The sequence below is a fragment of the Osmia lignaria genome, chromosome 4 (genome assembly GCF_051020975.1).
Source record: "Osmia lignaria lignaria isolate PbOS001 chromosome 4, iyOsmLign1, whole genome shotgun sequence".
NCBI classification, from domain to species: domain Eukaryota; kingdom Metazoa; phylum Arthropoda; class Insecta; order Hymenoptera; family Megachilidae; genus Osmia; species Osmia lignaria.
The window spans coordinates 11,803,877-11,828,042 of record NC_135035.1 but is presented as its reverse complement, the minus strand read 5'-3'; the positions used below and the strand labels follow the sequence as shown (position 1 = coordinate 11,828,042).

At 35.5% G+C, this 24,166-nt stretch overlaps 1 protein-coding gene across 3 annotated transcripts in view; it reads left to right on the top strand.

The window, feature by feature from the left end:
• Positions 1–24,166, top strand: part of for (cGMP-dependent protein kinase for) — a 34,845-nt gene that overhangs the window by 5,516 nt on the left and 5,163 nt on the right. The window contains exons 1-2 of one of the 3 annotated variants that reach the window (XM_034322114.2): positions 13,676–13,977; positions 15,197–15,363. In XM_034322114.2, the coding sequence (XP_034178005.2) occupies positions 13,697–13,977; positions 15,197–15,363 (448 nt within the window). In that variant the 5' untranslated portion in view covers positions 13,676–13,696. Of the gene's footprint in view, positions 1–13,675; positions 13,978–15,196; positions 15,364–17,278; positions 18,538–24,166 lie in introns of those variants that run through there. The other 2 variants (XM_034322113.2, XM_034322115.2) reach the window with 2 other exon arrangements.

The following is a 24,166-nucleotide window of genomic DNA, read 5'->3' as shown; positions in this document are numbered from 1 at the left end:
ATACATTTCTATCACTCCTCGCCCCCTTTCAAATGGAGGCTTGACAAATTTTCTGGTAGCGGTGACACGACTAATAGGCTCATACACAACTACAGGGCCGTTTGATGTGTGGGTAGTTCCTCCTCTTACCCCTGTATCGTCTTGTGAGACTTCTTACGAGCTAAGGACAGTAGTTACAATACTTACGCCAATGCGCTTATCGTTCTGTGGGAAGCACCGTGAAAGATAATACCTTTGGGGCTCGTCGACTACACACCGTGTGTATACACGGGACTTGACGTCATCGTTACGCGCCGTTGGTTCGCTAACGATCGTTTTCATAAAATCGCGCGTGTGCCACGCAAAACGAGCATGCACACACGGCAGGAAGCTGTTGCCTTCGAAAGGTTCAAACCCGAGGCCGAATTCTCAAGGTCGTTGCACTTGGAACGCAGGCTTCGCTGCGCTTAACCCGTTGATGGGTGTAACTCACAGACGGGTCAATCGTGACCCAGACCTATAAAATATACGCGGTGCTGTTTGAAATATTAAACTGTGTTTACACTATTATCAACATTAAATCTGGTTTATCCATTGTCCATTTTCTCCTCCTTCTGCACATCATTGCAAGTGTGATAAGTATCTAACAATGAGATTTAATTATCATTTATCTTTTTATATTTTCTTAGTCATTTATCGAAATCTCTTTCGTAGAAACGATGATATAGAATGTACTCGATCTTTGGAAAAATTGTGATCTTTGTTTCGTAAAGTGTATACCACTTGAGTTTAGGAGCAATTAAACGATAATAAAGAAAAGTGATATTATTTAAAAATGTAAGGAATTGGACTGACATTTTGACGTCCGAGATTCCGAAGAAGATTAATGTCGAAGAGTAATGTTATAAAGTTGATATTTATTATTCATTTTTTTATTTTCAAAGAAAATTATAAAAAGGAAAAGATTCTTGGCACGAATACTAGTCTTTCCAATGGGTAAATATAAATTTAAGTGAGTTTAGCGATTGACGTATTATCTCTAATTCTATTTGTATTTATAAACATCTTGAATTTTCGTTCTATCAGTTCCATTATCCGACTTAATTTCACATTTTTTCCGGAATTATCAATGATACGTTACGGTCAACATTGACTATTGCGATAGGTATTGTCATTGACATAACTAGATAGGAACTAGAGTAACCCTCCTTCCTCCAAAAAATATGTGAAAATAATGTGTTAATGTGTTAAAGTAACAATTAGGTAGTTTACCGGTGGTACGGGTGTGCGAGTACCCAAAATTACAAGTTCGAACGGACTTGAAAAAATTCGGACTCCCAATTTGTCATTTTTAAAGTAGACAGTAACAAGGCATGCTTTCAAATCGGTGTCAACAGGAAGTAACCACGTGTTGTTACGTTTGACATCGCAGAATATTATTCAGATACCAATACAATTGCGGTCTAGTCATTATTTCGCAGAAGTTCGTCGAGCTGATTAGATAGTAACTAGAGAAACGCATAATATGCCTTTGGGTCGTTATGCAGTAAACAGAAAGTGATTAACATTTTTACTGTTTTATCATGCATTCATATCGTGACAGTGTTATTTAACTGATTATGAATGACTATTGGGTATTTATAGCGATATTTAATAGAAACTGATATTTTAATATATCTAATAATAAATGAAATGTTATGAAATTAATTAGTCCATTAGTAATGGATTTCTATGGAATTTGTTGCGATTTTTGTTCAAAATAATATAATTTTTTCTTTATTTGAGGTCTAAATGGAACTTATTAAACAGCCTTTTTGAAAAATATGCAATAAGTTTACAGATTGTTCGACTAGGAGTGGGACCCATGAAGGAGATAGTAGCTGGGGTAATTTTGAACAACTTTACCCTTTACCAAAATGCTCGTTAAGGCTTAATTTCAGAATTATTAATGAAAAACATCAAGGAAGTAGAACACACATAACGCTCATTCGCGACCACGGGAGTGTCGGCTACGATTTGACGCGCTGCAGTAGTTTGTTCGCGGCCACGGTCGAACGCGCTTCTCGTAGCCGACACTTCCGTGGCCGAGGCCGCGCACTGTGATTGATCAGTGTTTTTCATTAATAATTAAAAGACTACGCTCTTGCGAGCATTTTGGTGAAGGAATACGTTGTTCAGAATCACTCCTACTATCACCCCCTCAAAGGATGCCCACCTGTCGCTGAACACCCTGTATGCGAGTTAAGAATTATTACGTATGTGCCTTTGAAGTTTTTATTTATTTAGAATTTTATTACTTAAAATTATACAAACATTCCTTAGAATAGACCTCAAATAAACTCTTGCAGTGATAACTGTACGATTGTTTTAAGAGATATCCTAATATTTCACTTTCGTGTATTATTTTATTGATATTTCATAAGCTTCCGTGCTGCTCGAATCACCGTAATTTTCATTCATTTATTTTCCTTCTCTTTGAGTTATTTTACTATCGCCCATCTGCTCCAAATCCATTACAATCGAGAGCGCCATCTCGATCGAGGACGATCGTAACTTGCAGTATCGAAGGATTTCAGTAAAGCAAACACCTATATTCTATAAATTGAATTTATGTTTTTATTGAAAAACTTACATCTACGTAATTATTTCATCGGAAACATATCGGCTGAATTGCTGGCAATTTTCTGTTTTATTTTATTATCTTAAACAGAAGATAATTATTCTCAAAATTATTTTTTGGTATAAATAAAATAAAAAGATATTTATATTGAGATATAAATAAATTTGTCAAATCGCAATGCATTATTTCTCAAAGAATACTAACTCTATTTGCACCCATGCAATACTAAATCCATAAATATATAAATTAACAAAGAAAATAGGTGTTTCCTGGAAAATCATGCTACAAGTGTTTCTTTTGACCCTTTGAAACTTGCAGTCACGTTCGTTCTAATAATACATGTAGCATCCACGAAAGAGTCACAAAGCGTTACATATTCGTGGAACACATGATACTTGTAACTCGTACGAATAACTCGTGCCACTTGTTGCAACAACATATTATTATGTCGCAATAATTGATGGTCGTAAAGCAAATATTGTTGCTGTTAACAAAAACTACTTTTCTTATTAGGTTTTCTTACTTGGAAAATTTAATTATCATTTTATAATTCCACATTATAAAATTCCAAATTTCAAATTTTACTCTCAAGTGAATCATAAATTGATCATTTTCTACAAATCCCTTTCAAGGGAAGGTGATTCGAGCACCTGCTACGGCGTCCCGTGGCGCTGTCGAGAATCCCATAGACCGGTCTTCGTTCCCTATACTCCTCTTCTATTTCCTCGCCACGCGTGAAACTCGTTCCCGGATAACACAAGCGGATCCTTGATGGCCTCATTCAATGCTGGTCATCGACTGTACCTTATATTCGAGACCATAAACAGATATACGAAGATTTTCGACCAGCGTTCTTGACCGTTCAAAATCATCTTTACGTTTTTCGTCTTACTCGTCCATAAGACAAAATATGGAGAACGATTTATAATTATCATTCTAATTTTTAAAGGAGCAGGATATTTTCATATCCATTTAGGAATATCTTTTGTTACTCGAGAGGGGGGATCATCCCTCAGGATTCTCCACTAATCCCAATGATGACAATAGGTACCCAAAACACATGAAGGGCTAATTATAAGTGAATCTTCATCAGTAGCATGATCAATGATCCCCAATGTCATCCACCAACTTAATGGGGGCGTAAAGTTAGCCACGTGTCGTGAAATATTTATAGAGACCGGAATATCATCACGTCCGAGGTAGGGGAGGGAACGGCCAAACAAGGTGCAAAAAGATTTGTATGCCGCCGTGTGGCTTCCTCTATTCAACCGGAATAGCTGCCACGGAGGAATTGACAGAATTTATATGGAAGTAGCCATCAACGCTTGTAAATAATCCGCTCGGTGACGTACAGGATTAAGCCACGGTAATTGGTCTATCGTCGGGAATGATCGCGTAGCTGTACAAGATTATTTATCAATACGCTTAAATACACAGACTACCAAGCAGCACGCTGGCAACGTGAATCATGTGATTCTGTTATATTCTGTTCTGCGTGGAACGTTCAGTGGGCCTGAAAATAGCTACTCGGGATTAAATGACCACGTCATGGGGCCATTGTGGTCCCATCGGTTCAACAGAGGTGGGAGTAATGGGGAATATCCACTTTGTTTTTTATTACTTATGAAGTCTCAGAATAGGTTGGGAAAAAGAAATATCATGGGAGAGGTGTTCCCTTCAGTCCACCCCTGAATCCGCCCCTAATGGAGAAATTTGAATTTAAGGGATAACACTTTGTGAATATAGACACCCTCTAGATTATCCTTGAAATTGTTTAAGATAAAAATATATAACAATAGTATTTTTTGGTAATGGCAAGTCATTATGTCTACCAGGTATCGTATTTTCATTCAGTAAAAGCAATACTCAGTGCCTACAGTGTGCTTGCTACCTGTACAAATGATGAGTTGTCATTGCTACTCCTCCTTACCACTTTCTCATCAGTGAATAAGGACAGTAGTAACTGCAATGTTGGCTCTCCAAATAGCAAGTCATTATGTCCACTACTGTCTCCTCATTCAATGAACGAGGTAGAGTGTTTACAATATGCTACCTTGTGAACGATAAGTCATTGTAGCAATTCCCATCTATCAGTTTTGCATCATTGAGCAAAAACAGTAGTATCTTTCTAAGTGGCAACTAGGTCTTTATGTCTACCACCGTCTTCTCATTTAATAACGGTGTTAGTACTTGCAATTTAATAACTATATAATTAAATAGCAAGTTATCATTTGCACCATTTCATCATAATTTAGCGAAGCCAATAGTAGCGCTATTTCACCTTAAAATTGTGGTAATCCCCATAGTATGTTGCCTCCCTAACATAAGTAATAATTCTTGTAATTTTTCAAAAGCTAATTATCCAACTTTTAATCTCTAAATGAGAAGAATTCATGATCTTGAATCATAATATATGGAGTAAATCTACTGATATTCCATTAGTTTCTATTCAGTTGATCGTTGGTGTAACCAATTCACCTGCCTACTGATGATAGGCCACAAGTATTTTACGAATTTATTTAATTGCACGGTGCTCTGATGTTTAAATCCGATCAACTCTTGGGAGCGATTAACTCTCAGATCCATTTGTAGTAAATCTAAGACTTAACGGTCTTATTTAATTACATGTTGGTTTATCGTTCGAATGCGATCAGCTTTCAAGAACGATCGTGTTGTTTATCTGTTAGCAGTGAATCTTAAACTCCTGCGAATTTCAGTAATTACAAGTAGACCTCGTGAACGAATTTGTTCCCACCTCTGTTTATAACAAATTTCAAGTATTCATTCAGACTATTTTTATCTATGAAACAACTTTGTTCCATCAAATTGATTGAACGCTTATAGTATGCTAACAAGTAGCTATTTGTATTTAAATTTTGATTTTAGATACAATATTTTTTGAAAAAATTAAGATATACTTAATTAAATATTAGAAAAATACCATGTCTTAATTCTTAGTAATTTTAATTTGAATTACTTCTTTTCTTTTCATTTTTCTCTGCTTTTGACCTTCAAGAAATTTTGCTAATTATACACCAATGTGGTTAAAAATATATGCTTATATTTCTTTTCCACGAAGCTTTGCATTTTCATGCCACTAATATGTTTATCTTCCTTCTCATTAACATCATTTCAAGGCTAGGCATTCGTGTCTGATATAAGATAATTAAAAAGTTATGCATAAAGTAATTAAAAAAACTCCCCCATAATTTATTTCTGACAAAACTCATAATGAAAATAATATGAAATACAAAATTGAATTAATATTAAGTATTGTATTAAATATTATAAGATGTAATATTAAACTAATCGTAAAGCCTAGACATTTTTAATGATATACATATGTATATTTTTGAGTAGAGTTCACAAGAGAGGGCACCTCGAATTTTTCTTCCATTATCAGCTACTCGTGTGTGCCAGGAAATGCTGAAAGCACTTACATATGCTAAGTTGTTCAGCAAGTTTCCTGCTGATTTATCGCGAATCCACTTCAATTAGAATTCTCATGCCTGCGCCGTTCACTTCATTCTTCATTTTCCAGACTGGTATCGCTTCAGGCTGATATGGGAATTAATAACGAACAAGAGAAAAAAATCATGATCTACATGATCTAGATAAACGAATGCATTAACCATATACCGAATCAATCCATCCATATCTAACGCAATGACTGGAAAGCATTAAACAACCTTCCATCTAGAAATTTTTGTTCTGGGCGAACCTGTTGCTCAGACGTTCCACGAATTCTACCAAAAAGGTAGAAAAAAATAAAACGACGAATAAATTCGTGACTTCCACTTGGTGTTTCCTAATTATTTGTTAAGCCTTCATTGAATTTCCTATTCGTCACTGGCGTTATTATGGTTAATGAGTTGGTCAGCCCGGCTGGGACAGAGACGTCCCGAGTGGCAACGGACCAACCTAACGCGTCAGTGATTTACCGTCCATAAAAGTTTGGTAGATCTATTTTTGCCTCCTCCCACTTCATCTGGAGCAAGATGATTCCTCTGTGGCTGCACACGCAGCAGCTTCCGTCGTGACTGCATCCCGAGCGAGAAAGAAACGAGCTCGGAGGAACAGAAAGAGAGAGGGATTTCTCTGGCCCACTTGCCGTGACTTGACTCGTTGCACTCGACTCTCTGTGTTGAAACCAGTCGAGTGACGTCACGTATAATTAGTTCTTTGATTCTCTCTCTGACTTAAGTACTGTCTCTTTCTCACTCTTTCCTCGTCCCTTCAGCTCCTGTTCCAACGAGTCTCCTATGTCGTAGGTACTCAGTGATGTAATTGAATCAGTCCAGAAGATTAGCAGTTTTAGGTTCTGATAACGACAGTTGCATAATCAAAACTGTTTCTCCGGCGACCACTTTGTATACGTTCATGATTAAAGATATGCCGGAGCTATTTTTGTTGAAATTATTCCTTCTATGGAATATATTCAGTCCCTGGAAGGCGAAGTTCCTTCGTCTAGGGACAAACATGCTTGCTCTGGATAATTCCCTAGCTCCATGTGGGTAACATTTCCTTGACACGCTATTTCATGACTTTCAGAATGATGGACATAAAAGACGGTGAACTTAATTCGTTCTTGGGATCGTTATCATGCTCTACTGTTTCTGTTGAAAGAATAATGCGGTTGATTTTATAGGGAAAAATGACGGAACGCATGACATTCGATCGTTCCATCGATCACGAAGTTCGAGTAGAGAGTTAATTAAACAGGTGTTTTTCCAAGTGCCTACTAAAATGCCATCCGGTTACGCTACTGAGTGTGTCCCACTCTCGATATATCGCCGTTTCTTTCTTTCCTACGGAAGTTCCCTCTCTCTATTTCGCTCTCGGTCCCTCCTCGTCCGTCTTCCCGCCACGCTTATCTCGCCGTGGCTAAAAATAGACCCTGTCACGGCCATCGGCGACATTTTAAAAAGTTAAAACCGCACAGGCTGCCGGACGACAAGCTCCGAACCGAGAAACCACGAGAGAACGAGAGAATTAGCGCCCCCTCGAGATAACTGGTAAGTGGCGCCTTCTCGCGACCACTGTTTCACCTTGTGTCTCCACCTGTTGTTTCCTGTGCTTCATTTTCTGCCTCGACTCAGTCGATACATAATGAAATTTCCCTAGGGGACAAGTTGATGATATAAGTGTTCCCTAGGAAAAGGAGTCCTGCTAGAAAGTTACCGTGTTTTCCCCTATTTTGCCATTTTTTTCTAGGGATACTTATCGTACTTGACTGAAGTTCAGTCAACATGTCCTCTGGGCTCTCTTTAAGTTCCCCTAGAATTCTCCTAAAACCAAAGACAAATGGTGGAAGATCGTTTACAGATTTTAGTATATTTTTTTTATCCAAGGAAGGTATTATACTGCTTAACTTCAGATTTCAGTTTTTTGTTATTTGAATTCAAATTTAGTAATTTATGATATGAAAACATACGTTGAATTGATATGATATTTTTGAAGTTTAGCTTTATACAAGAGTATTAATATTTATGATGTACATTCATACACATTTCTCTTTTAATTCTTTCTTATTTGACTTATCTGAATGTTTTTTACATTATGTATATTTGCATAATTCATTTCCCGTGATTATAATTAATTTGTATGGTCTTCATTTTTGCATGTAAATATAGGTACTGATTCAGTGTTGAAATCGTACATAGTATTCTGGTTTATTAGTGTTATTCTTCATAATGAAAATATAAATTTTTGTTCATATTGAAACAGAATTTTGTGTAGCCCCCTCAATTGCGTGTAACCATCACAAAAACCCGACATCTTTACCAATACACCGGATTTCGTAATTTCTGCCAAATCGAGGTAATACGTCGCCTGAGGGCACCCTAGAGTTCGTCATCGTCGCTATAGATATTAGTAAAAGCGAAACACGGGTAAATGGAACAACTTCCTTTTATCCCACCTACGTGGAACTGTTGAAATGTTGCATAATCATGTTCTTGGAGCGATTACTAAAGAGTATGAGGGCAATTTTTCGTCTGGACGGGATTCAGTCGCTTCCTTTTGACCTCGATCTACTATTGAACTCCCACCAACATCTTTTATCTTAACTTTTACCTTCTCCAGTCCATGACTTGGTTTCCAGGTGAATGGTAATTGAAACGGCACTAGTGAGAAACTGAATTTCATTGCTTATTTATTAACAAGTTTTAACACTTTAATGACCATAAGAGGCGCATACTCAGTTTTACAATTATTTAAAATCTTAAGGCCGAAGGATCGAGACGTACTGGAACTTAAATTTTAATTATATGCATAGCCCTAACTTGACTACAGTCCACAGTATTCTAAAGGTTAGGAATAATAAAATAAAAGGATTCTCATCCAACCCCCTCATTCGTTTGCGGATCGTGCATGATATCCGCCAGGGGTTCGCGGTGGTTAGTCGGGTAAGGCGGTATGCAAAACGATTCGTATTTTCCCTAAAAATCCACCATCACGGTATGCGTATCGTCTTGATTGCGAAACAGAAACACGAAGGTTTCGTTGTACGCTGTTTAAATAATTCAAACGGGATGTCCCGTAATCGGTCGGTCGAAGGATCATGCCTACGTGCAAGCTGACACACGATCGTGTTCACTATTGTCTTCTGGGTACACCTTCAAAAGTGAGGCAAGGTCTCCGTTTGGAAACCACGTGCATCCTTGTCGGAACGATGCCAGCGACGAGCAATAGGGTAACAAGCGTGAACAATGGATTTTTAGCCACTAAATTGCTTATAATGTCCGAAAGAAGGGATACTTTGTATATAAAATAAAATGGGCTCATTTGGGGAGGGCTCCAATGTTAATGTAATTTTCTATTTCATGTTTTGTAAGTTTCAATTTCGATTGATCTGGACTCCGCTGTTCAAGGATTAAAGCGGAAGTGGATAAGAAATTCAGTGCAATAGTTTTAAAAAAATTATACCTGTATAAACCTGTTTCTATGTTTCTACAGCCACCATTTGACATGCAACAACTTATACAATATATGTTATCGATAATTCCAGTGTTAATTACAACAGTATGTAAAGAATTTTATAACGTTATCGTAATTGGAATAGCGGCAAAGCTTTCCGTTCATGTACGAATCGTACAAAAGTTACGGGCAACGTGAAATCCTGCTCGTCCCTCGCCTGGTTTAATCGTCTCCATCGATCCGATGGCTATAATTTCCTGTCAACGATTCGTTTTTCCGTGGTGTTTCGTAATAAAAATAGAGGGGCAAAAAAACAACGAATAGTAATCGGTAGGAAATTATGCAGTTACGCAGCGGTTGTGATGTATAGGTATCCCCTGACATTCGTTATTTGCAACCTGGTTAAACCATATTTATTGTTTTTTTATTTCATTCGTAGGTGTTCATAATTTTAACAGAAAATACATCATTTTTAATTGGATTCAACAAAAGAAAATTATAGCAATTTAAATAAAAAAGATAAGGACACTGCATGTATGATAATGAATGCATCATTAATGAAGTCATTAAATTGACGTTTAAATATATTTTATATTATTAATATTCTGCTCGTACTTATCATCCAAGAGATATACTATAAATAGAAGTGGAGTACTTACATAAAAATAATGGTTACAGCATTATCTGTCAATGATAGGTCGTATAATGTTTCCTTGAATCATATGTATTAATGGTCGTTTAACCATTATAAAAATCAATGGTGATCTTCTCGATTATTGCTAAAAATAACATGTTAGCGATATACCTTTAACAAACGTGCATCCTAATTAAATTCTTAATCTTATCTTCAGGAGGATGTTGAAACTGACCACCATGATGTAATGGTACTTTTATGTCATCAAAGTAGTAATTTTTATATTGTAATGTTGTTTTGAAATTTTTGACATTTTATTTTCTTTTTTCACGATCGTTTTTTCATTTCAGAAACGTTTCAACATTTTTATTTGACATCATCTATTTTTAAATCTTTGTCAGTTTTAAATAACTACTAAAATTTGTTTATTTATCTCAAAATCTTGTTTATATTTTATATAGATTTGAATAGTTTTTACAAATTCATTTTTAGAGTTTCTTCTTTCATGTTTTTAATTAACGAGACACTTTTGTGTCCATTATTAGATTTCCTTGAATCAGTATCTTTTAAATCTTCCTCTATATCTTCCTCATTTTAAAAATAAATCAAAAGAATGAAAAATGAGGAAGATCTGGCACGCAACTGATTGCGACAGGCGATGATGTCTCCCTAATTTATCACCTATTGAAGTATATCCTTCATATGTATATGGTTATACTTACCACAGTTTCAATATACTGTATTCTGTTTTAAGATTTCCATTCAATGTACTGTATAAAGTACAACCACTTGCAACCACTTGAAGGGTCCTAAGAACCTCGATTTTCCCCAGAATGTCCAGAAAGAAGAAATGTAAGAAGAATGTCAAAGTTGGGTTCTTTTGAGGCTATCATTGAATTTTCCTGTTACCTCCACGTTTCGAGGATTCTTATTTTTACTTGCATTGGACCATAAAAATGGTGGGAATTTCTTGAAGACTAATTCGGTCGATGTCCAAAGGGGGAGGTTAGTCATGCGCTGACGACTAGAGGACATGGTGAAAGGGGGCCTTTTTCGAAACAACTCGTCGCAGCTTGCTCGTCGAGGAAGCGCGAGTCGCGATTATATCTCAAAAATAGACCGTGCGCGAACTCGTTGCTCGTTAGTCGTAACCACCCTACGAGACCGTCAAAGCCTTAGCCGTCCGCGTGGTCCTTTCTCAGTCAGTTTGACGGTGAACCTTTCAGGTGCTAGTCGTGCTTCACCGTTCCCTCGTCCGTGTCGCGTAGTTTTTAATACAAAACCAATTAATATATGTAGTGTTTTGAATGACAGTCGAGACTGTGCTATGAAACTTGGTGAATTGATTGGAGTTTGTGGTTGGTTGATGTTCTTGGATTTAGAGGAAACCCTAATTCGTTTAGGAGAATCAATTATAAAATTATAATATCAATTCATTAGACTTCAAATTGAAACCAAAATTATATTTGTAAAAGAAAGAACTGCTTAGAACTCCCTCCCTCCTAGACCTCACCTTAATTCAACCCTGATACACCATGAAACGAAACGCGAATTTTCACCTTGAAAAAACTTAAATGGATACAATTAACTACCCCTAATCGCGTATGCAATTTTATTTCAATTTCTACAGTATCATTAAATATCCATCAAATCCACTTGCCTATCTAGTAATACCGAACAAAGTTAATTCTTTTCCTCATAGGAGCACTCTAATCGACAGTCATCAGCCAAGCATCGACTTCTTTCGAATAAATCAAGAGATTTTCTTGTCAGTTCGGCAGAGACTGCCTCAAGTGGCGGTTCTCCTTACCTTCAGTCGCGATCGATCGATCAAATCTCTGTTTTCTCAAAAAACAACGACTAATTTTATTTTATCGCACGTTCGGTGAATTATAAAAAAAAAAAAAAAATTCTAATTTTAAATGTGAAACAATAAAAAAATCGAAAGTGTTTATTATTTTTGGAGAAAAAGAAATTTAATCGAGGGAAAAGTTTATAAGATTTTGTGAAAAGTGATTTGTGATTACGTATTACGTGTATTGATTAGGTGATTGCGTGGGATTTTGGGTGGCAATTCTGTTGTCGAATTAAAGATAAAGATTACGATATCCGTGTAAAAAATAACGTTACTCGTTGCACCTTTAATTAAATGTGTTCAACAATTTGTTTTGTATTTATTGAAAATTTTTTCAACTATGTAAAATTTTTTTATTCTTTTAGCAGTGTGTATTGATTTTTGTCATACAAAAATTAATATATATAATTTAATGTAGTTATAATCGATGTTCTTAAACGTTCCAATTTTTTTACAATTTTATTCAAGTAAACATGCTACATAATAAAAACAATTCAGTAATTGTTTATTATATTAATTTAATTGGAATTAACAGTTGTAGAAACAGCCAATAATGTTGCGAAGCTTATATTATTGGCAGTTAAATATAAATACTGTAAGTTTCTATAATTATATTATATAAAATAACTTTTTTCTTTTTTGTAATTGAAATATCTAAAAAATATACCTACAAATAGTGAACCTATTCAAGTCCTTTTAAGCTTACTGATATTGAGAAATACTTGATTATTTAATTAAATCAAATTAAATTAAATTAAATTAAATGATAAATAACAAAAATTATTTATAAGCAGTTGAACGTGTTGTAGTAGTTTCGATGTCCAGTTGAGAAACAACTACTTTCTGTTACAAAGATGTCAATCATTGTTATTCTGCGGTCATTTTCGAAAGTGCTTTGCATAAAATCTCAATCTAGAAGTTCAAGAACCCTGACCTCTTGAAACTGTTATAAAGTCGTGATACATTGCTTGTTAATTTTATATTAAAAATATTAAAAATAAAATTCCAGAGATTAATTTCTTAATTTCTATGGGACCTGGCCCAACTGAGAAGAAAATTCATAGCATATTTATTTCAATTTTGACATTTTCTTATTATTTTAATTTTGATATTTGCTAATCCTATTTGGCTCAGTTCTTTTCATATTTTTAATTCCGTTCATTAGATAATCAAAGAATTTATTATTTCTGAATGAAATCATATGAAATTTTGGCAAGCAAAATGATAGAGGTAACGGAACTAAATCTATGATCTATGAACATCTATTTCAGTCTTCGGATGTAGTAATAAATGTCGGTACATTCCACCGTAGAAGTCAGTGTCAATTCGAAAATAACTTATCTTCCGAATGAAAATGAGCTATCTCGAATCCAGCGATCTAGAACGATCTATCAAATTCTAACATTCTAAAGATAACATTCGGGAATTCAAGTTTATCGTTACACATCTGTGTGTAAATTGTATATTTTCCAGCAAAATAGTTTATTTTGTCTTAATCGATAAAACTATTGTTTGTTAAAACTTTGACACCTGTTTAAAGAAACCTTTATTTCTCTCATTGATGTAAAAATTATTCTACACAAATAATTCTATCCCAACTTAATTTAATTATAATCTGTGACACGAGTGTAACCGGTCGTTATAAGGTAAAGGGTTAAAGTGTTCAGTGGCAAAAGATCCTCCAAAAACCATGGATTCCATACGAGACCTGAAGAGACTATTATACGAAAGAACAGAGGCTCTTCGTCGTCGGGATGAAATGATAGAGATTCTAGAAAAAACAATCGAAGAACGGGACTCTACGATTCGCTATCTACAAAATGAGATTGACAAGTTTCGGCAAATTGTCGATTTCAGTTTGGCCTCCAGCGGCATTGCTTCTGGTCAGAGGGCCAAGCGACAGGCTATTTCAGCTGAACCGCTCGCCAGGGACAGCCGTATGATCGTTCAGAAGTTTCCAAAGCCTCAAAGGTACAGAAAGTTTATTGGTTTCATCGCGTGAGGTGATCTCCTCCTCTTGGTTTATTTTAGGCACACATTTTAATAGACGGCCAGCTTTTTTTTTCGAATCTTTTGATGTGATACGATGTTTTTACAGGGTGACCGAATTCGTGGTAGCATGGTTGGGTAATCTTTTCTATATTTAATACTGTGTTATACGAAGATATAAGTACATTTAGGTAAAATATTATAAAGTTAATTGATTAAACAACAATCCATAAAACTGATCCTTCTTTTCAATTCGAGGCCAACCGGAGAGATCGATGACTTGACGATTGCCATAGCTATCTATTATTAAGAGTGAAATTTAGTCGTTGGTTACGTAAATCAGACTCATAGTTTCACCTATACAAATTACCGTGCCGCAAAGGTACGTGACAAAGAGTTGGATACAGTGAAACTGTTTCCAATGCAAGCCACGTGGCTTTTTAACTCTCTTGGATTATTTCTTTAACCCTCTCCCATTCACCTCAACTTTCTATCTTTTTTTGAAAGTTTGACATAAATAAATTATAATAAAAGTATTATATAAAAAATATATATTCTTTTTAGATTTCAGATTTAAATTAATTAAAAGTTAAATTAGTTAAAATTTTCATCACATAATAATTTTACGCTTGACAAATTTCACATTTGTAAGAAAAATTATTATTATTATTATTATTAAACATCATCCTTAGAATTGATGTTTCTCAAACGCAGGAGGATTTAAAATATGTAATAGATGATTAAACTACGGTTAGATTGTTGAATAGTTATTTTTCAAAGCACAGCTTGCGGTATGGTAAAGTGTGCAACAGGTGCGGACCATGGTAAACATAGTTCGGCGCTTTTGATGTTATTCGCTCCGAGAATAAATGAGAGCATTACCTTCGGAACATTGTCTGTACTTGATATTATATGCACGACATGAGTTGTTGACTTGGACATTACCATTAGAGGTACTTAGAATTCCTTGATTTGAACCTGTTACAGCGTTTCTTTTGCAATGCTAATGTGCTGTAACAAGTGATTCGTGAAATGATTTGCTAAGTGTCATATGTATAGAGTATCTTGTAAAAATGTGTAAAATGTATCTTGAGATCAACAAGACTTGAAATTATTTTATTTTTTACTATCATCTTTCCTCAATCAAAAATAAATAATTTCCTCAGTCTAAATGAAAAACGTACCTCTTTTTATGTTAAAGATCTCGTGAACTGATCAAAGCTGCCATTTTGGACAATGACTTCATGAAGAACCTGGAGCTGACGCAGATCAGAGAAATCGTGGATTGCATGTATCCTGTTTCGTTTTCAGCTGGATCTACCATTATAAGAGAAGGAGATGTCGGGTCTATTGTATATGTTATGGAAGGTAAGTCATTGACTTTTCCCTTGTCCAAAATTATTTTTATACATATAGTCATCCCATTTGTACCTAATAATAACTCAACATCATATCATATATTAATTTTTCAAAACCAACATTAGTAACGAGCTCTAAATATCATCTGTTATCTGTATTTTTGCATACTCAATAATTCTTCTCAGTCAGTAAAACACGTTTACGTCTTTGCAACAATTCGTGCGTCAGCTTTGCAAAATATTAAAGAGGAGCAACGTGTCTTTTCGGGAATTCCAAAGTTATACGTGATAATAAACACGTGCATGTTGTATTTTGTACAACTTGGAAATGTGAAAGGAGGAAATAAAAATGCAAAGAACAATATGTATTGTTTTTTAAAATAAATTTGCAATACCTATAATAATGTAATTGAAAAACAAAAATTGAAAGAAAACAAACAGAAAACAGCATTAATGTAATGTTAAGAATTGAGAATTAAATTGTGTTGTTACATATTAATGTGCACAGTACATAAATCATATTTTCCTTTGCAAAATCCATCATCATTATGATGAAAATTTATAATTACATACTTTCCCAGAGGGTTCTTGAATCTAAACATTTTAAAATAGGTACATGAAGTAATAAGGTACGATTTCCTGTATAATTTTCCTTTCCATTGAATTTTCCTTTCGCAAGATATGTACATATTATATGAAAATCCCGTTTAGCATTCAATGATGCAGTTAATGTATATAAAATGCATTGGTATTATCTAACGTCGAAATGAGAACTGCTGTCCTTTCTCTCGGAAGTTCGTGTACCGTAATAGCATAACAATTAATCTGTCGATTAAGATATATTTATAAAATGATAAGTCTTTTTATCAACTTGAACACGAAGACTGACTTTAAATTTTAAAAAAGTGAAGGGAATCTCCGTTTTTTAAAATAGAAAATTGCTTTTACTCGTGTTACGATTAAAGTGAAATTAGATAGCATTTTGAAAGTATTTAAAGTGGAATATGTTAACATAAAAAAGAAAATTTCTTTAACACTGAAAATTGCAACGAAATAGATTATTTCGTACAATTGTACAAGAATGCAAAATCATAAGTACCTATTGTGAGAAGACAGATAATGTTGGAGAAGAGTATAAAACAGAGATACTGCTGAATCAACCGTGAAAAGTAAAAAAAAAAACAATCCCTAGCCATGATTGTTCCACTTTTGCCTGTAATCTTCTCACTATCTAACAAACATCCGCAGTCTACCTTTCGATCTTCTTCTCACAATTAAGGTATATTATTTCACCGCGATTTAAGGGGAACAAACAAGTAAATTAAGGAAAATATACCTGGCATTACCTACTCTTATCAGTCGTTTTCTCACTGATGCGCCGAGATTGGTTCTCAACTTTCCGATTACGATGTAAATGTGATAGAAATTGCATTTTTCACTATAAGTGAACTATAATTTTAATTTTAATTATAATCCATGAAACCAGAGACTGTGAAATAGAAATTGCATTCTGCAGTATAATTAAATTACAATCGTCACTTTAATCATAGGTAATTTATGAAACCAACGACTATGAAAGACAAATTTTTCTTTATTTCTCTATATATTTTTACAGAATAGTTACAACAATCTTATGATAATTATTTGAGAACCACTATCCTTTGTTTCCGTTAGAATGCGTATGTACAGCGTGAGTTCAGTGCATCGAAAAAGTGTTGAAAAAAATTTTGCATCACGTTACACTGCCACGAACACCCAGTATACTCGTAGAATTGGTTGCAACAGTCTCCTCGCTATCACTTGAGAACCACTGTCCTTTCTCTCCCTAACAGCAGACATAGTGGGGGGATTGGTAGTCGGAGGGGAAGGGAGTTTCTCGTGCACGGTCTTTGCGGGCGTACTTTTCACCAGTCGTGAACGCTGTCAGTGAGCGTCAGTTTCAAAGGAGTGGTCCTGTGGTGTCCTCGTTCGTCTGACGCCAGGATTCTGTTCCTTTGTCAGATGAAGAAATACTCCGTTATTCCATTCTTCCTCGTTCAAAATAAGCTATATGGCTAAAAAAATTCGTGTTAGTGAAAACTGGCAGCCTTCTTATTATTCGATTACTGGATCTGGTTGCGTAACCAACCGATACTTGACGGTTCTTGTTACAAGATAGACCTCGAGTTGCAAAAGTGTACCGAGGAAAAAATAAAGATAGCCATCCAATCACAGTGATCGTGTATAGTCTATGGATCCAAGGATCAAAAATAACTGGCGGAGCTGATAGTAATCAGAAACCGCAGCATCCGTGCCAGGTGTCAAGGGAAGTCCAGCCCTTGAACCTCGACCACGAAGAAGCACGTGTTTCCCTCCATAATTTATCCCGTGCGAATTTTGACTGGAGCTGTGACGCGAAGTCAAACAGAAGTGATCTGGTCGAGAAGGCATTCATCATCTGTCTTCCTTTGGATCAGCGCCAAATCGACACTGTAGGGTCGAATTTCATTCCCACGGTGAATCTTGAAAAGAAAAAGATCTTCAGTGAGTTGATGACTCCCATCGATAGATCTTTGTTCAGTTCTTGGTTATTGTATCCCAGCTAGCTGATCAAAAGTGAATCATGTGTAAAATCTTACCTTGAGGACCTTGAGGACCTTAGGACCTCCGGTATTAAAAATCTCATTGAAAATCGTACTGGTACGATTGGCTCAGCTGGTGGAAAATATTTATACATATAGCTTGAAGAGTGAGTCAGGCATGAAGGTCCGCAGTTATCCCGGCCGGGCGGTCCTGGAGGACCCTGAACTCCTCTTAGACCCGGACGCCACTCGAGGAAGAGCGATGGAGTTGCTGTACGAGGCCAGCTGGCGCGAATGCGGTGTGAATTGGACGAGCAATGAGAGAAGCAAGGTTAGCAAGGAGCAAGATGAGGAGTATAGGCAACCCTACGCTGAGGTGATCTCTCAGCTAGAGGGTGTACTGGAGGGTAGCAGAGTGAGTTCGTCGAATAGGGAGGACTCGGAGTCGAGGAGATCGAGCAGTACTGCCAGCACGGATAGCGAAACCGAGGTGACTCAACCTGGCAATAACCAAGGTGGATTCCTTATACCGAGACCGAGGCTGATCGTACCGGTTCACACCTACGCCAGGAGACGACGAACCGGCGCTCCCCCTCCTACTCGGAGAAGACAAATACGACAAGGTATTTTACAGATTACGAATAAGGTTTTCGGTTAAACAAGTTTTCAAGGTTTTCGGCTTAATAACCACGTCAACCACCATTATTCATTAAGAATAAAAGAATTGATCTACATATCTAAGAAAAAAAACAGATGAAGGAACAATACATCAACGAGTGTGTTGAAAGCGTATAAATGTCACGAAGGCTACTGAAACAATAAAACAGTTTATGGAAATGTATTCGATGCTATAAAATGTCAAACGTTACTTTAAGAACGTGATAATGTACGAAGAAAATGTGAACATCGTGAAGAATCTTCAAAGGTCATTTCAAAATCAATTATTTTTTTATAGACAAAATATAAAAATGATAATGATTGAAATACATAGGAAGCTTAACAGGATGATTTTATTTAAAAAAGTGATTCATTAATGATCTTCTTAAACCTGAATAAGTGTACTTACCTCGAAAGTAATGGATATAGATTTACAAGGAGAGAATCATTAAAGTTTCAATGGAAAAAATGAGTAGGTGGAGACGTCAAGAACATATCAGTGCATTATTTTCATAATGTTTATTCGTTGAATTTTTTTAAATTTTCAGTTTCATTTAATACAAAATATCAGTCTCTTCCGTAGGCTTTCTCGGTTTGGCAGTTTCGGCGTAATACTTACTTTAAATAAGTACCAAATATTTCACAAAATTCGTTCTCATTATACCTATAAACTATTAACAAAGAAACGTTCAGTACCTATACTTTCACCTACGGGTACAAGGTTCCGATTGCGATTGAATCAAGGACAGTGGTTTTCTTCAGTCTGATAAAAGCTTAGATGTATTGTATACGAGATCCAAGCCGGATCTGGATACCAGAAACAGCAGTGAACCCCAGTCCTCTCGTATACGTGCCGTCTAATTCGAGTTCTCTACCCACGTGTCTATATTGTGTCTAATTTTCTGATTAGAAGACGGCTTCCTTACGCCTCTTTGTTCGTAAGAAGGAAAAAAGATGAAATTGATATATCCTTGTTACGTATGCTCTTTGTAGGCACGACACTTCTTAACCCTCTATGACCCCTTCGCTATTGTGACTTATACATATGTGTGTGTCGTAAGAAATAAATTGTTGAATGATGGAGTAAATGCTGTGTTTTAGAATCTGATGATTCCAAAGTACCTATAAATACTTGTACAAGTAGTTACTTAATAGCGGTACATACTTTGGAATTTCTTCATGCAAACATAGACTCTCGTTATATTGCTGCTAACAGTCGAAAGGGAAAGGACGTGATTATAATGATTATAAAATTGTCTCGTATGAAATGTAATATGTACCTCAAACGTTACGACGAGTACAACTCGTCATTGTATACTTCAGCATTATGTTACTGTGACAAGGCAAACTTGCCATTTCAGTCCAAGAAACTAAAACCTTCATCGATAAAACTAGCTTGTATGTGTATAACATTACTTTTTCTTCAATATTTTGTGATATACATTTTGTTAGGATATTTTTAATTATTTAATATGTTGATCAGGACTAGATTAAGTCGAGGAAAATCAGTAGCTAGATTTAATTTTCCACTTTCTGGAGCACGAAACACGGTTATTTGTTAGAATGATTTCTTCCTTAAACTCGTTTTCGTGAGAAAAGTTGTATATAATTTCATCGCGTCACTTAGCGCCGCTTATTGTTTCTATTTCGTCTCGAGAGAGTCTCATTTATTATTCATACGATGCTTTTCTCTTGCTTTAAACTTTCACGCCTCTCGAATATACTTAAATACATATGTATAACCATGCTTCCAAATATTTGTTTTTCTTTAGCCAAGATTCTATAATATTTATTCCATGGGAATTTTCATAAGAATCTATCCTTATTACTGCAAATAATATATATGTAAAAAAATATATGTATAAATAGAAATGTTGAAAAACCAATGTCTGTTATAAAAGAAGAAAAGGGTTAAACGTTTAACTCGTTCACAGAAATCCGTTCCTCTAGTTGTCTCACTAACCTACTAAAGCTGTTTAAAAACAGCCTAGCAAACTCGCCGGACGGCTAACCGTAACAAACGAGACGGGAAAAACATCTCATACCCTTGAAAAGCGCGTTCAACTATTATACATATACATATATCCAGCCTGCTCGACCGCCAATGGCGTTGGGTGTAGTTAAAAAAACGGATATGTTGACCCAGTTCAAGCTGGTACATCGCGTCCTAACGCCTAGAGATAAACGGAAAGAAGAACGAAAGAAAAAGAACTTAACCATCCGCTTTCGCGAGACTCGCTAATCAAGGTGGTTCGCAGGAGGTGGTTCGAGTGATTAACGATAAAACTATCGTACAGTATCGAGCATGGTAGGCTATCCTAGAGAAATTGCAGTTCTAGAGAGAAAAGGTCCTCCTACTACTCGCTTTTAAACCTACTATACGTTTTTCTATCGAAACGACTAGACTGTCATGTTCCTATTGCATGAAGAAATGGGATCGTCACCAAGCTGGGTCAACGATAACAGACCGCTAAACCAAGTAAGCGGGAGTTCAGTTACGGAGTTCTAGAGTATAAAACCTCTCATGGGGTATCGTATGCGAGGCGTAAACTCTTTGTCCTGTTATGTCGTCATGCTAGCCGGTCCCACTTGCACGCTGTACACATGGTGTACGCTTTGAAATCGCTCCGCTTCATACATACTTCCGTTCTTTCGTCAAAGAACTTGGTCATTACCGAGGAAAAGTATACATCGTCAACTGATTCTTTATTACCCCTAGGAAGTTTAAGGGGAAGGATGTCGAACTAATCGTTTAGAAAATATTGAAAACCTACAAAATCTCAAAAATTTCCAAAACATTACTTCATTCCTAATTATTGTTCACTTAGAATTACAATACGCAATAAACATAGCTTCGTTTCTTACACAATCGGTTTATTCGTAATATTGTAGGAGAAATTATTTCTATGTCCAACAGAGCTATTAAGCATTGTGAAATTTCAAAGGACAAATTGTCATAGCTGGTTTAACGTTGAATTTCACAATAGAAATCAGTAAATGTGCTCCACGATTCGTTATAAACCTAAACTGCTGATTAAAACAGTTAAAAAAGTAAATTAACTATTGATGCAATAGCTACCTGAAGAAATACAAATCTTACGTTATCATTTAATTTAATTTTGATGACTCTTTTATTAACCTTTTGACAATTTATTGCAAATATAACTGAGTCACTGGGAAACATAAAAATTCTTTAACATTTACTTATGGTAAATTAAAATACTTGGAACTTGACACAAACCATTATCATTATTATTAAAAATTTTCAAAATACTCTTAAATCAACGTAGCATGGACATTACCTTTCCACTTCGAATATATAAACAGACTCTTTATTCCGGCCTGTAATTACACGGTGTCTTGCATAATTTCAATAGAAAGTTATGCTCTTGTTTCGTTGGTTAAAGTGCATGGTTAATTAGAATGGTAAAAAGCATTTAAATCGTGACTTTTTACGGTATGTGTGGATGCTATGATATGCGTATAATTACGAATGCGAGCAAATTAGAATAAATATACTTACTTACGAAAAATATTTTCGCTGTGCAATAGTGGAAAAACAAGGTTCGAGCTAAGAATTTCTTGGCTATTTTAATTCTTCAATTAAAAATACGTCATTAACATTAATATTATTAATTCGTTATTAATAATTTAAACTGCTAGTAAGTATCCAACGTTTCTAATTATAGACTTCCTTTATTTGCAACCTAAATTGATTAAAACAATCTCGTGTTTCTCGTTTGAATTCTCTTCTTTCTTTTTAATGTTTGTAAATTAGAGTAGGTTGAATGGAACTTTTCCTTTGAATTGATAGGGATCTATGACATTATAAAACAATGGGAGACAATGGGTAGGATAGTCGTATATTATTTATAATATTGTAAACAAAACTGTAGTATGTCATAGTGCCATTTAGAGAATTTTGAAACTTAGAAATTTGGAAGTTTTCAGAATTATTTATTTTTCTACTACTGAACAATTTTTAATTACCGCGAATAGTTTCCAAAATTTATCAACAGTTTAACAATAAATTGCACCGTGATTGTATCGTGATGCAAGGATCGCCTTCTTCGTGTAGTAATCAACATTTCTTTTTTCGTACAGTGAAGTGTATGTGGACCGGATACAACAAACGTGTGCAGTTATCTCAGACCCAATCCCTTGTAATACAATGGGCCTATTCATAAAAGCATCCGGTACCTGTGCAGTTTTCTGTTCGCTTACCGTTAACGTCGTGCATTGTACTTGATTTCGCCCACGTTCTTTCGATTAGACTCATTAGACTATTTATATGTCACTGTTACCACTCTAGTAAACAACTTCAGACCTAGAGTACGTATATTATGCAATTTCTATATTCTTTTTGCGTATGAAGGAAATGGAACTTTTCATGATAATTTCTGTAAAATATTTGTTAAAACATTTATTTTATTGAAATTATCATTGCTTCTAACGTATGCACGTATATGCCATTTAAAGCATATCGAACTAAACAATCTTTACGACTGGTGCTGAATATTTATAGTAGTCACGATTGGCTAATCGCTTTCATTTAACAGTTATCCTTCCTATCTAAAGTTATTTCTGCCCCAGCCAGCTATTCCCGGAAACGAAACGTCCATTTAACGAGCGCGATGAAGTTGATTTCATTTACAGAGACAGTATTGTCACATCGATGTGACAATATTGTTTCTCGGAATCATTTCACGAACAAACGTATCCGTTTGTTAATCGATTCTTAGATTTTCTTCGATGTACACTTACGATCAAATCAGGTTTCCATAGGGGAAAGAGGAATTCTCAGAATCTTTATTTTGGCGAAAAACAAAGTAAATATTAACCCTTAGACGGGGCATCACCGTGTTTCTTGGGAAAGCCTGATTTGATCGCGAGTGTACTTACTCTCCCTGCACTTTCTACGCTCGGGTATGGATCCCTGTGTCATAGAAAGTTCCGGTGAAAATTACTTTGCAATTTATAGTTCCTTGCTTAATGTATGTAGCTATTATCGAAATAACAAGTTGCATTCAGACATAATAATAAATATCCCACATTTTAATAATAGAAAAACTAAGTCTTAACGTGCATTTTGGTAAAGGAAAAAGTTGTTCAGAATTACTTCAGCTACTACCCCCTGAAGGTAGGGAACGGATTAAGATTTCTGGATCCCCGGGTCTATCAAAACCTTTTGAAACCTGAAATTGGTTCAAGATCGTAAGATGAAATACCATGTTCCTATTTTTCCCGCTTGAATATCGATGATTCGTTAGTACGTGGATATTTTAGTAGAGGATTAATCGTAAGAGAAGGGAATAGTCCACGGTTGTATTGTCCCGTGAACGTGTTGCTTTCACTTCCTCGCGTATACTTATGTACTACGTATCCTGTCAAGAACAAGTCGTACAAAAGAGACTTTACGAACCGGTTTCAAACCGATGCGATTCTTCAACATGGCTAGCATTCTATCATTTTTCTGCCGAAGAACTGATAAATTCTCTGTTGGAATAAATTTGGGTCATATTAGAGATAGGCGGTAAGGAAGAAAATGGTACCCTACCTAATCTACCCCACCTAAATCTTGAACACTTCTCCAAG